Below are 14,079 nucleotides of genomic sequence, written 5' to 3' on the forward strand. Positions count from 1 at the left end.
TTAGATAGATAGGATGCCATTAGCGAATGCCAGGACATCCATAAGCTTGACATGTGTGTACCATCGTCAAAAGCTAGAAGTTGGATGAATTAGTTGGTTGACCCAACTCCGTCTCAAGGAATTTTAACAAAATTGCGGAAAATTTTGTCACCAATTCAACTAGCTTCACTTACACTGGATAAGAAAAAACACTGGTTTAGGGAGTTTTTCTCAACCCCACGAGCATCCATTAGGTTTTAAAAACATCTTTGAATTGAAGCTCGGGCTTTACAATCCCAATCAGATCAATTGGAATTCTCAGAAACACGCTCTACATGACTAAAAGGTCTACTCAATTGAAGTTGTGGAAAAAGGACCAATTTGTGCATTATGATTGAGTGGAAACTCTTTCAAGAAAAGAGAATATCTTTGACCTTGTTTGCTGCAAGGTTCGGGTTTAGAACTTGTGACCTCCCACTAATTTGGTAACCTTCAGAGTTACCCCTATCAATGGATGAAAAAACATAACAAAGGTTTTCCAAGATGTTTACCTGAAGTCTTTCGAAGAATGAGTCGTGAAGGCTTCTACATCCTCCAAGGTCCAATACCTGTAACAATATCATCTGGTTAATGCCAGGAACGTCCTCAAGCTTTCCGCAACCCCTTGCTCCGAGTGTGTTGAGGGAAGGTGGCAACCAAGGCAAGAACTTGAGCCGCTCATGGATTTGGTTAATGCTAGGTGTTTCTTTCAACGAGGAACACGGCCGTAAACACAGCATTTCCAGTTGCTTCAAGCAGCTCATGGATTTGGGCAGAGCTGAAATCTGGTAGCAACCATTAAGGTTAAGCGTTATGAGTGAGGTCAATTGAGAAACCTCTTGAGGCAGTTCCTTTAGTGACTCACAACCTTCCAAATACAAGTGAGTCAACCTCTTGAGAAGCCCAATAGATGGATCAAGTTCACTCATCTTAGTGCAATTTCTAAAATCCAACATCTCAAGATGTGGCATGCTCGTAAAATTTGGACAGCTGGTGAGGTTAGAACAGCCCACCAATTTTAAGACTCTTAACTTGCCAAGCAACACCGGCTTCAATGACTTCGGATCCTTCATTTGTGATGGCAAAGTTGTAATTTCAGTACAACCACTTAGGTCAAGCTCTTCGAGTGAGGTCAATTGCCAAATCTCTTGAGGTAATGTCTTTAGTGATTCACAGCGCCACAAATTCAAGTGAGTCAAGCTCTCAAGAAGCCCAATCGATGGATCAAGTTCACTCATCTTAGTGCAACTTCCAAAATTCAATTTTTGTAGATGTGGCATTCTCTCAAAATCTCGACAGATGGTGAGGTTATAACAGCGCTGGAAATTTAAGACTTTTAACTTGCCAAGCAACACCGGCTTCAATGACTTCGGATCCTCCATTTGTGATGGTGAGGGAGAGAGAGTACTGAATTTAATGTATTAATGTACCTATTTTATTACATGATGATACATATCATCATAAGTAGGATTCGGTTAATGGGCACCAACATGGTTGAAAGTGATAAATAGCGACTGGTGGTTTGCTTAGGCAGTCTCGATGGGCTCGTCAATGAGAGAGTAGACACAGTCTATGGACTCATACTGCACGACACCAACGTCATATTCATAGTCGTACATGCACTGGCAGACCCTCGCTATGTTGAGAGTCACGTTCATGAAGGAACGAGAGGAGGCGGTCTATTGTTGCTGTTGTTGAGCCAAGAGCAGCTCTCTGTTTAGCCTTCTCCATGCATCTCTTAGCAAGTCCCTTATGTGTTCCCATGCTTGCACCTCCACTACCATTGTCTCGTTTTGTTAACGATAAGATTAAATGACAGCCGTTTTAGAGATATTTAAGGAAAGAATCTTTCCAGGATGAATCAAAATTAATAATAAAGGAAAAAAAAATCTTTCCACAAAAATGAGATTTAGTTTTCCATGTTTATCTTTGTCAAAATTATAGTGTTAACGATAAGGTTGAAAGGCAACTGTTCTAGAAAAATTCAAGGAAAGAATCTCAGTAAAATCAATCAAAATTAATGACAAAGGAAAAAAAAATCTGTCCACAAAAATCAGATTTAATTTTTCATGTTTATCGTTGCCAAGATTATAGGAACTTCAACTATTTATGTTCATTCTATGCATTATGTAAGCAAGGCTCATGGTGGCCTTCCATGGTGAAAAACTATGCACGTTTAATGAAAATAATCTTTTCATTGTTGGTTTTTATTTGTTTTGCTTCTTCTTTATTTTTTAACTTGGTATCAAAGCAGCAGAATACTTGATGAAGAACAATGAAGCCCATAGGTGGCCTGCAAACGACCAAATATATCATTGCCTTCTTCACCAAAGCGAAGACTCGATTCTGTTAAGAAAATTTTGAGGAACCAAACTTGGGTTTTTTGAATCGCTGCCAAAGCACGATTTACCTTCACAAAAAACTTCATGAAGCAAATTTGGGCTCGCCGAATCACTGCCAAAGAGATAGCATATACAAAGTTCTGCAGGAAACTTGGACTTTTAGATTCATCGTTCAGTTTGAGAGATGATGTTAACGATAAGGTTGAATGACAACCGTTCTAGAGAGATTCAAGGAAAGAATCCCAACAAGATCAATCAAAATTAACGATAAAGGAAAAAAAAAATCTTTCCACAAAAAAAAGATTTAGTTTCTTATGTTCATTGTTGCCAAGATTATAAGAACTTCAACTATTTAAGATTGTTCTATGCATTGTGTAACCAAGGCTCATAGTGGCCTTCCATGGTGAAAAACCATGCACATTACTGAAAAGACATTAAACCCATTTGTCAACCCACCATTTGAGACAACTGTTGGGAAATTGAATTTATTGAATGTCACAGAGTTGCTATTCACAAGCCATCATTTGTAACAATGCGTCTTGTTGATCCATAATCTTGGATGATGAGTAGATCAATGATTATCGAAGAGTTAAGAAATAAAAACTGTACTTTGGAAACCAAATGTCTCTTCATACAAAAACACAACAAGTACATGCTGATTTCTTATAAACCTCAATTATCCAAATCATGAAAGACTATTCTCTAGGAAATAAGAAAGAGAAACAGATAACTACCTTGTAAAAGATTTGTCCATTAGGTTTATTGATGATAAAAAGACTGTAGATAGCAGCCATGAACTTAACTTGAAAAGGAATGAAAAGTCAATCAACTTTTCAAGTCAACAACGTATGAATTTCCATGCATGCCAAGAAACAAATAAAGAAGAAATGTCAAAGCACATAGTAGAAGCAAATCTAGCCACTCAAATGTAAGAATTTCCATGCATGCCAATAAACAAATATTAAGAAATGTCAAAGCACATAGTAAAAGCAAGTCTAGCCACTCAATTTTTTCCATATCCATCATTATGGAGATGGCATGTTGAAAGCTCTGTGGATATTCAAAACATTCAACTATGTGCTATCTTTGCATGTCACTCTTATGATATGCAGAGAACAAAAGAAAGAACGGTAGTTCAATTAGAAGAAACAAAATATGTAGCTTTTAGCCATCATCAAGAGAACGTGATAATAAAAGGATAAAGAAGAGAAACATCGACGTAGAATACAAACACCAAATGGTTTAACTTAGGATTCAAAACCTTGAGAATTCAAAAGTCATGATTAGTTATTGATTCGATTACCTTCTAGAAGTTAAGACGTCTTCAATTACGACTTGAGACCAAAGACCAACCGTCTGTGCAACTTCTCATTTGATCCAAAAAGTAGCAAGTTGCACCATAAATCTTTACATAAGCCAACTATCTTCTTAACTAAATGTCAATATATTTACAAACTGAAAGGATTAAGAATTTCTGTCATTTCAATGCCATGATGGATGAACAAAACATTCACCATTCTAGAAATGATGAGCTACCTCTAGAGTCTAGCCAAATCAGTAGATCGGTTCGTTCTATTTTTTTAACCACCCTCATATCACATTAACAAAGTGTCAAGTAATGTTGACATTGGCCTGGATCAGGCTCTAGCCAGCCTACAAGCCTATGCCATGGCCGAACCCCAGGCCTGATCATCAAGATCCAAAGCCAAGTCCAGCTTGACTCAATCCAATTTTAATGAAGAAAATAAAATATTCATGTTTAATATAGAATACAGTATTTGTAAATAAAAATGAATAAAAAATATAAATATAATTTCATATTATATATGTGTTATCATGGTCTAAGCTCAGCCAACCATAATCTACCGTCAAGAAGTTCAATTCATATACTTATTTTTAATATAATATGGTATTCGTGGATCGTGCGCATTTGTTCTTTCATGCCTCTAAATTTACAGTTGAAACTCTTATCTGCTAAAATCCACTTTGTTTGCATTGTTAAGTTTCAGTATCCTTTCGATTTACAAATATGGTCATTTAAATATCTTCAGTTCTCTAAATTTTCAATGCATTCTGCATTATGACTTGTAATTGAAGGCTAGCAATCAAATAAATCAATACGAACCACTACAGTTGTTATTCACTTTTCTGCTAACTTAGAATCTAGAGTTTGTTCAAATGGAGACGCTGCAATATCCAGCTGTTGCAAAGCAAACAGTAAAGCCCAGTACCAGTAAGCATTCTCACGGCATTCTGCAATAAAAAATGTAATCATGATGTAATAGGAAATGGTGATTTTCATGTGCACTAACCCCATGAGAGTATTCAAACCATTGAGTTTGCCCAGAGGCAATACTGGGAGTTTGATGAACAACAACTTGTCTGGCTTTCAATCTTATTGCGATGACAAACTCTAGTTTGAGTAGATGCATTCATATAGCGATGCAAGGGGTTCGGATTCAGGTTAGATCCGGCCTTTACAAATTAATTTTTAATTCCTGCAATAAAATCTATCTTATCAGCTTTCTAACTTAGGTCTCAGTTTTGAAGCTAGATCAGGATGTGACGGACATAGGATCTGACATTTAGGGCCAGACCTTTATTGGATCTCAGTCAGATGTTGGACCCAAATTAAGCTTCCATTACTATTTGGTTTTTGGACAACATCATCTTGGCCAATGAGATGGTGAACTCGAAAGGTTTTTGGATCAAAGAGGGCTGTCTTCTCAAGCTTAACCTTTATAAGGCATATGAGAGAGTCTCTTGGAAGTTTCTTCATAATAGCATGCATCTCTTGGGTTTTCATCCACGATGGTCGGTTTGGTACAAGGTGATTATGAATGGCAAACTGTGAGACCGGTTTGGAGCTAATAGGGTGGGGGCCTCCAACAAGGGAACCCAATGTCCCTTCACTTGTTCCTTTTAGTTATAGAAATGTTTAATCATAAAATTCAGTTAGATGTGAACATCATTCTTATTCAAGTCCCGAATGTTCGTAATCAAACAAGTAGTCGTGGCTGTTATGTAGGTTGATGAGAATATTGAGACATTCGAGAGGACGGACTGCAGATGCCAAGTGCAGCATGAGTTGGCTAGGCTGAACTTCAACATGGTGCAGACAATCCACAAAAGACAGCTCAGGGTGCTCTCGAATGTCTCAATATTCTCATCAACCTCCACCCTGCGAACCCTTCTCTGAAATGAAATCTGCAGGGCACCAGGTAACTGGTCCATGCAGCTTATCCTTGGTCCAAGATTCTCTTAAGAGAAAGCCGTATATAGAGCTGCATCTGAGTGTCTCACCTCCTATATGTAAGGGGAACACATGGTTGACCATGTTTTTGTATCACAGTATGTCTGTCTAAGTGATCTGAGCTCAACCGTCTCTGTCTCATATGTCCCACTCCTCATGAACATTGCACCCACAAGGTGAAAAAAGGACAAGCCCGGTCGGTTCTCAAATGAAAGTAGTGGTACCCATCAAACAGCACATCATGTTGATGTTCGTAATGGTGACCGTTGATAATCGAAATTGACGGTAAAGATTATACATCTTAAAATATGATCTCCATTTCATGGCTTACACAAGTTATCGTTCTCATCTTAAAATACTTTATGACCATGTTGTATTTTGAATTATACAATTTTTTTGGTCTAGCAAGCTTGGCATGTTCATTTCTGATTATCTTCGAATCACTCGATTTATCTTAATATGGTCTTAGGTGCCATATATCTTGAAAATGAGAAGACGTTCAAGCCATACTTAAACGAGGGTTTAGACGTCGTTGGGCCCCTAGCTGGTAAGGGACTGGTCCTGCGTTCGAATAGCATAGTTTCCAACCCTTTTGCCCACGGCGTCCTGTGACTTTGAGGGCAGAAGAAGTAACCTCCGAATTTTACGCTGCCGAGTGGCAAAACTTGGATGTGGTCTCCTTGATCAGCGTCGGAAGGAGAAAAAAAAAATGTTTTGTTCATATATTTTCATTACCATTTGCTCAGATTTGAACGTATATTGATTTTCACTTTTTTTTTTTTTTTGAATTTTTTTCGTATGGATTTTATGTCAACTGTCAAAAGAAAAAAATGAAGTGTATGAAACTTTATTTTTCCAGCATGGTGTAAATATATATACACACACATAGTTCAGAAGGAAGAGCGGCACAGCTGCAATGAACAAGGAGTGACACTGATAAAAGATGCATATATATATATATATATATATATATATATATATATAGATACACATTGAAGCGGCATGGATCCATAACGGGACCTTTGACCAATCTTTGGATCCAAAATCAGCTCTAAGACAGGGAGTAATTAAGTAGAGAATTAGGAGCACACGTAAGGATGTAAAACGGTTTTAATTCACGTCATTTGAGGGTTGTGTAGCGGAATCAGATTCCGGCACAACTGAAAAAGCCGGAAGTCCCATATCCATGTCCTAACCATTTATTTCATCCTTGACCGCGTGTGACTCACGAAGCTATTCTCCGTCATTCCTTTATAAATTTGAACACGGAAATAATGTTTAGTGCGTTCTATTTATGACCGGGAGTAATTAAGTAGAGAATTAGGAGCGCACGTAAGGATGTAAACACGTTAGACGAAGGCTCAAGACTTCAACTAGAATTAATGGTGGTGGATGACTAGATCCTCCGCCCGCCAACTTTGAGCTCTAGCGGTTCTGAGAAAAGGTGGAGCTCAGCTTACACTCTGGTCAGTTCTGCTGAATTCAACGTGTGGGATCGACTAAGATCCATATGAACGGGAGACTGTAAAGTCCAAAGGTGAGAATTTATAATTGAAGTGGAAATTTAGAGACTGGAAGAGAAGACATGGTGCCCAGAAAGCAATAATGATGACACCTAGTCCAAGGCAGAACAAACGGTTGGAACAACTAAGCTTAGTCGAGACGATGAATCCCAGAGATTTTTGAATGCATGTGCTCGATTAGCATCATCCAGGACGCGATTTTGGAACTGCACTCTCTGCATCGGAGTTGTTTCAGGCATACGAGCACCATTCAATGCCTCGAACGATATTTATTACAACATTAAAAGTAACATTACAAATGGTCTCCAACCCAACTCCAAATGCGTGCCAAAATCTTCCCAATATTGAGAGTCATGTGCTCGTCCAAGCCCAAGTCCCTCCGCCACCTGCAAATATATGCATACCTCCTTAAATACGAACCAAATATATCTTATGAAACTTACGTTTTTGTATAAATGTAGGTGGAAAATCAAGTATTATATTACTAAATACAAATTATGCTAGGAGAAGAATGAAAGCATATTCTTCGCTGTCTTTGGTGGATTGTCTGCACCATGTTGAAGTCCAACTCATGCTGCACTTGCAATTTTCCATTCGTCCTCTCGAATTTCTCAACAAGCCCTCCAACCTCGTGCCTGTCAACCCTCCTCTGGAAGGAAAGATGCAGGGCACCCTCTTCTGCATGTCGATCCATCCTCTGGTCCAGTCCATGATGCAGCTCTGAAGAAAAGCTATATAGAGCTGCATCGGAGGTTAGAGAATTCTCTACTTAATTACTCCCGATCATAAATAGAATGCACTAAACATTTCCGTGTTCAAATTTATAAAGGAATGACGGAGAATAGCTTCCTGAGTCACACGCAGTCAAGGATGAAATAAATGGTTAGGACATGGATATGGGACTTTCGGCTTTTTCAGTTAGTACCGGAATCTGATTCCGCTGCACAACCCTCAAATGACGTGAATTAAAACCGTTTTACATCCTTATTGATACAGAGCATTAGTGACAGCTTATAGTACAACAATAATTTCGCTATATCCATCAAACCAACTCTGGCAGCCCGAATTACAAGCAAGATCTATTTTTTCTGCTTTACTTTTGTGTTGGCACAATTCAGTTGCTTTTGCAAGGATAGTTCCATTGATGAATAGACATTGTTTCTCGAACGTGACAATGGAAATGAGATTTGAACATCTAATCCCTTAAGGGTGAGCTGCCTTGCCATCTGTTGCATTAAGGTCATTGAAGTTTCCAATTTGTACTTGATAAACTTATTTTGCAGCCCAACGACATAAAAGAAAAATACTCAAAATTAGGGAGCTTGATGTGGGGATCGAATGAACGGAAGTTCCTATGTATAAGTTGCTTATTGTGTAAAATAATTCCCTCTATTATTCATCTGTTGAGTCCTCATATGTAATGTTATGCAGAACTAGAAGATTCGATGTGGGACCAACATAGTAAAAAATTTTGAGTATGGGGGGAGGTCCTGGAAACTTGATTTTTGTCAACCGGATCACGTGGACTCACGTAAGATGTCTTCCATAACTGGATAATTTTGCAGAAATAAGTGGAGAATTGATTAATTTATCTATCGCATTGAGTTGGAGCAGTACTGAAATTATTAATTTTTATTAAATTTTAAATTGGTAAATTATAGATAGAAGAATAAACAAAATGGAAATATATAGCGAGGTTTGCTTTGTCTCAACAAGCATAAAACATATATATATATATATATATATATATATATATATATGTGTGTGTTTTTGGGGCTTCATAGTGCAATAGTTTGGGGTGGAGGTTGGTAGGTAGTTAGTCTCCATTTCAAACATCAGGACTTATATATATATATATATATATATAGCGTATCATATTTGATGAGATTGGTGCAAAAGTTTGGGGTGGATGTTGGTAGGTAGCTAATTTTGAACATCAGGACTTCAACTTCTTGTACTGCAAAATGAGAGTTACTGATGTGCAAATTGAAATGTAGTAAAAATTGCCCTCTGAAGCCCCAAAAATATGTTGTATACTCTAAGAAGATAACGGGTCGGATGAGGAGTTCGGCTCTTTGCTAATGGTGGATCTCCCCCATTCACTTGAAATATATATAAAGATCTTTAAGAATACTCACTCCTCTTGTTGGTAAACTTGAATTTGGGAAAAAAAGGTAAGACAAATTACAAATATAAACAACATAAAATACACATACATATAAACATATAATGGAATGTCAGACGTTGATGAGAATTATCTAGTATGATAATTCCAATGAAATCATAGGGTAGCATTTACGTTGAAAATATCAAAGCTACTTTGTTTTTTAAGGTTCCAATGTGCCCTTAAAATGAGAGAAAACATAATTGAATGAGTTTTCTAAACTCGTTTGTCTCTTTTCAAGGGTATTTTAAATTATTAAAAAAACTTGGCTTTTATATTTTTTTCAAAATATATATATATGAATAAATGAACGACGATGACTCTAGTTAAATAGAGTCACTCAAATATCTAATTAAGGTCATTCATCTAAAACAGATGAATGGTCTAGAGAAAATCAAAAAGAAAAAAATATAAATTAATATCATCACCTTTTTATCTTTATTTTTCTCTTAACCATTAATCTTATACCAAATGGTAGTGTTAATTTAAAAACTAGAGTCACCATTCAATAAATAAATATATAAAATAAATAAATTATATATATATATACTTACTTGGCTTCGTAACACTGGGATGTCCAATTGGATGACCCAATTTTTATAATTAAGAGAGAGAAAAAAAGGTGTTGGTCCTCTCCTTTGAGAACGGGAGAGACCAGTGCCACCCCCACTGAGGTATTAGGCAAACGTTTGCTGGTGAGGGAGGAGGGGGGGAGCCCGATGCTTACTTTTTTTTTTTTTGTCACTAGGCTTGACATATGTGTAACCATTGTGTTTTTACAAGTTGTAAAAGTTCATCAAATTAATGATTGCCGGCCAAAACCAAAGATAATACCAATGGTAGAGCTAGAAAATTTTAGTTGAGGGGCACTAATCTATCTATCGCTTAGGATAATGAGTGATTGCAAGCAACTGACTCAAGTCTGGTGTGGGCACTACATGCGGCTGAACCTATGTCCATCTTAATCATAATGCAAGTTTTTAGGGGCTGGTGTGGGAAGTGGCCCACTCCAATCACATGATAGCTCCGCTATTGAATTCCATGCTTGAAATTATTATTTTATCTTTTTACATTGATGAAAGGTACGATTTCGGAAGGGAGAGTGTCAGATCTTAAATCAATTGTTCTCAAATCATTTTAGATCGGGAGCAATCAAATGGCCCTTTAGTTTGTTTTAGGTAAAACTGTTTTATTTGGATTGCATGGAAAAAAAAGACAATATATCAATACAATTCACTCGATGTTGTTGGTCAAGTCAGCTTTGAAACCAAATTGATCATCACCAACATTAGGAGAACCAAAATTGATGTTTGGATTTAAAGCAATAGCAAAGGTAGACTTCAATATCATAAATACTAAGAAAAGTTAGCTTACAATGAAACTTAAAAAAATCTGAATGCATTTCCAAGCTAAACTAAGAGAAGATTTGCATTGAATTAAAATTTTATCTTGATATAAAAACTAATATGTGTATATAGATCTTATCCGGATCCAATGAGTCCGATTGGTCCATTAAAACCAGGGATCGAAGAAACCATAAACCAGATCTAGCTTTACATGCATTCACTAGGGAAAAAACACTGGTTTGGGAAGTCATTCTCAACCCCTCGAGCATCCATGAACTTTTACAAACATCTTTGAATCGAAGCTCAGCTTTACAATCCCAGTCAGATCAATTGGAATCCTCAGAAACACGCTCTACATGACTAAAAGGTCTGCTCAATTGAAGTTATGGAAAAAGGAACAATTTGTGCATTTTGATTGAGTTGAAACTCTTCCAAGAAAAGAGAATATCATGTAACTTTGACCTTGTTTGCTGCAAGGCTTGGGATGAGCCTTCAAGGCTTCTACATCCTGCTGCTTAATGCCAGGAACGTCCTCAACCTTTCCGCAGCTTCTTGCTTCCGGTGTGGTGAGGGAAGGTGGGAACCAAGGCAAGAAATTGAGCCGACAGCAATGAGAACAAAAAACGTGTCCTATTAGAAAAAGACGCGTATAATATGTCAAAACAGAATAAGCCATATTAAACGTGAAAAAAAAACACATCTTTTTAAAAAAAACGCCAAAAAATAAAAAACATGAAAAAAACATATTATACGTTTTTTTTTGCGTTTTTTTCATATTTTTTATGATTTTTTATTTTTTATAATTTTAAGATTTATTAAATGTTTTAAGTTTTTTTAAATTTTGTCAAGATTTTCTAGTTTTATTCCCGACATATACAAGTTTGCCATTTTATACTCAAAAATTTCTTGTCGTCGTACACGTTTTTTATGACAATGGAACTTTAAATGATGATGCATCATGTTCTTTTGTAGGATAGGATTAATTGTTCGATATACCATACTCTAGTTGATCACGTGTATGCTTCTTACCCTAGTGTAGAAGTAACCCTAAAACCTGGAAACAAGGGGAAAGGGGAGCCTCGGGTTCTCGTTCTAAATTAGAATATCAAATTGCTACTTATTATTTATTCTTGTGCATGAAGCAAAAGAATTAGTTCATTTATGACATCTATATGTTAATCGTTTTCATAGAAATAAAATCAGTTTGAGCTGTGATCACACATACCAATTTTTGCATTAATTTAAAATTTTTAAAAATAAAAAACAAGCAATTTGACATTAAAAAACGTGAAAATGATGCAATGCAAACTGAAGAAAAAATGAAAAAATGTGTTTTTTTCATTTTTTTTTCAAAAAATGGTGTTTTTTTCTATGTTCCAAACGGCTTAATTATTTATCACGTCTTTTTTTGTTTTTTACAAGTGTTGTGTGTCCGTGATAGCTACACAATGAAGCCTGCGAGCTTTTCAATGGCTGAGTAACGCAAATAAAGGCGCCTCAAGCCCTTCAAGTCTGCAAGGGAGTTGGGGGAAGATGCAACAGATTTACAGCATGAAACGTCTAGTACTTAAGAAAAGAGCAATCCAAGATAAAGACAGTTCAGTTGCTTCAACCATGCCATACATTCAAGCAGAGTTGAAATGGCAGCTTGACTAAGTCAAGTGAGTTAAGCTCTTAAGATGGCAAACAGATGTATGAACTCAGCACCGTGCAACAAGTAAAATCCAATGTCTTTAAAGGTGTATTCGATTATCCTGGATTTGAAATCCATGGATCTAATGTAGATATGGTGTGGCATGTTTTTGTTGATGTGGCAAAAGTAGGGGTGAAGGCAGGTGTATGCTATGTGGGCAATTGCCCGCATAGTCCCAAGAAATCTTTTTATTTTCATATTGATGTTTCAAGGCAATTTTTCTCACTCACATAATGGTGCTTCTTACAAATTTAAAATTTTATACCTAGTACCCCTTAATAGTAATTTTCTAGCTTTGTCCCTAGGCAAAAGATTCATGATAAAATATATTGCTTATCAAACTAAGGATTATAAGTCAGATCTACCTAAGATCTTTATTTTACTTTTTTGCATTGATAAAAGTTCAAAGTTAAATGAGGATCTCAAATCCAAGGGCCCCTAAATATGGCGTGCCATGAAAATATAGACACATGGTTCTGTTACAACAATGGCTAAAACACTATATATCTAACTCCTTTTTGTGGCTGATATGATGCATATACATGAGCATGAGATTGATAATTAATCGACAAAGCCCCATCTTGCCAATAAAGATAGAACAAAAAAAAAAGCAGTGGCGGAGCTAAATTGTTGCTGGCGTGGGCACTTGTCCACACCAGCCCAAAAAAACATTACCCTATGCCTCACTCTGTCCAGACTTTACGAACAAGCGACATTTAAGGAAATTAGAGTTTAATGACGGCAAGCAAATTGTCGAACTTCATCCACCTATTGGGCATCTCAAGAGCTTGGCGCACTTGTCTTTATTTAGACAACTGTGAATCACTAAGGAATTTCCCTGGATCTATCGGTCAGATGAAGCAACTGAATCGCGCACTCTAAAATGCTCACTCAATGAAAGAAATACCTGATTGCATATGTTCATTGTTCAATCTTGAAGAACTAAAAGCTAGAGGCTGTAAATGTCTTGCATCTTTGCCCAGCCTTCTTGGCAACATGACGAGCTTGCGGATGCTTGATCTGAACTTGACAGCCCTTAAAGAGTTGCCAAACTCCGTTGTGTCACTAAAGAAGCTGGAGGTCCTATCAGTTCTTTGTTGGAAAAGGCTCAAATTCTTACAGGCTTCTGCTTCTGTTGGCTCACTGATGTTGTTGAAGAGCCATGGCATGTCATCAATAAGTGGTGACGAAAGACCTTCGGAGAGACGATGCTACTCTCTCCCTCTGTTCCTTCCTTCCCTCACCAAACTCAATGCAAATGATTGTCATCAACTGTAAATGATAGCAGATGTCTCAAATGCAAGGGGATTACAGGGATGGGATCTACGTGACTGCAAAAGACTTTGACGTTCCTGGCAATCGAGAAATTGAAACTGTTGGAAAGCTTAGTGCTTGTAGGATGTGGAAGCATTCACGAATCATTCGAAGAAAGACTTCAGGTAAACAACTTCTTTCAAGAAAAAATATGCCATCTCTTTACCTATTATATGAGCACCACTCACTTGGTAGGACGAACTAATGGTGAACGTTACCAAACTATCAATACATCACAGGTTCAAGGACCCATCTTTTCCCAAGCAAGGCCAAAGTTAGGAGATGCCCTGTCTGCTGGGAAGAGTTTCCACTTTTAACTGAATGTCTTTTTCTTCAACTTAGTTAACTAGAGTTTAATGTCATGCAGACATGTTGACTACAGTTGACTCACTCTGATATCTAATCGCTCTGTTTTTCAGGGAGCAA

The 14,079-nt window shown here is 37.1% G+C and overlaps 1 protein-coding gene across 1 annotated transcript; it reads right to left on the minus strand.

The window, feature by feature from the left end:
* Positions 1-11,019: 11,019 nt before the first annotated feature.
* LOC116249264 (uncharacterized) lies at positions 11,020-13,747 on the minus strand. Its single transcript, XM_031622485.2, has 2 exons — positions 13,247-13,747; positions 11,020-11,276 (listed from the first exon to the last, which is right to left on the minus strand). The coding sequence occupies exons 1-2, from the start codon at positions 13,506-13,508 to the stop codon at positions 11,020-11,022; spliced, it is 519 nt and encodes a 172-aa protein (XP_031478345.1). The 5' UTR covers positions 13,509-13,747.
* Between the last annotated feature and the right edge of the window lie 332 nt (positions 13,748-14,079).

This window comes from Nymphaea colorata, chromosome 2 (assembly GCF_008831285.2).
Source record: "Nymphaea colorata isolate Beijing-Zhang1983 chromosome 2, ASM883128v2, whole genome shotgun sequence".
Lineage (NCBI taxonomy): Eukaryota > Viridiplantae > Streptophyta > Magnoliopsida > Nymphaeales > Nymphaeaceae > Nymphaea > Nymphaea colorata.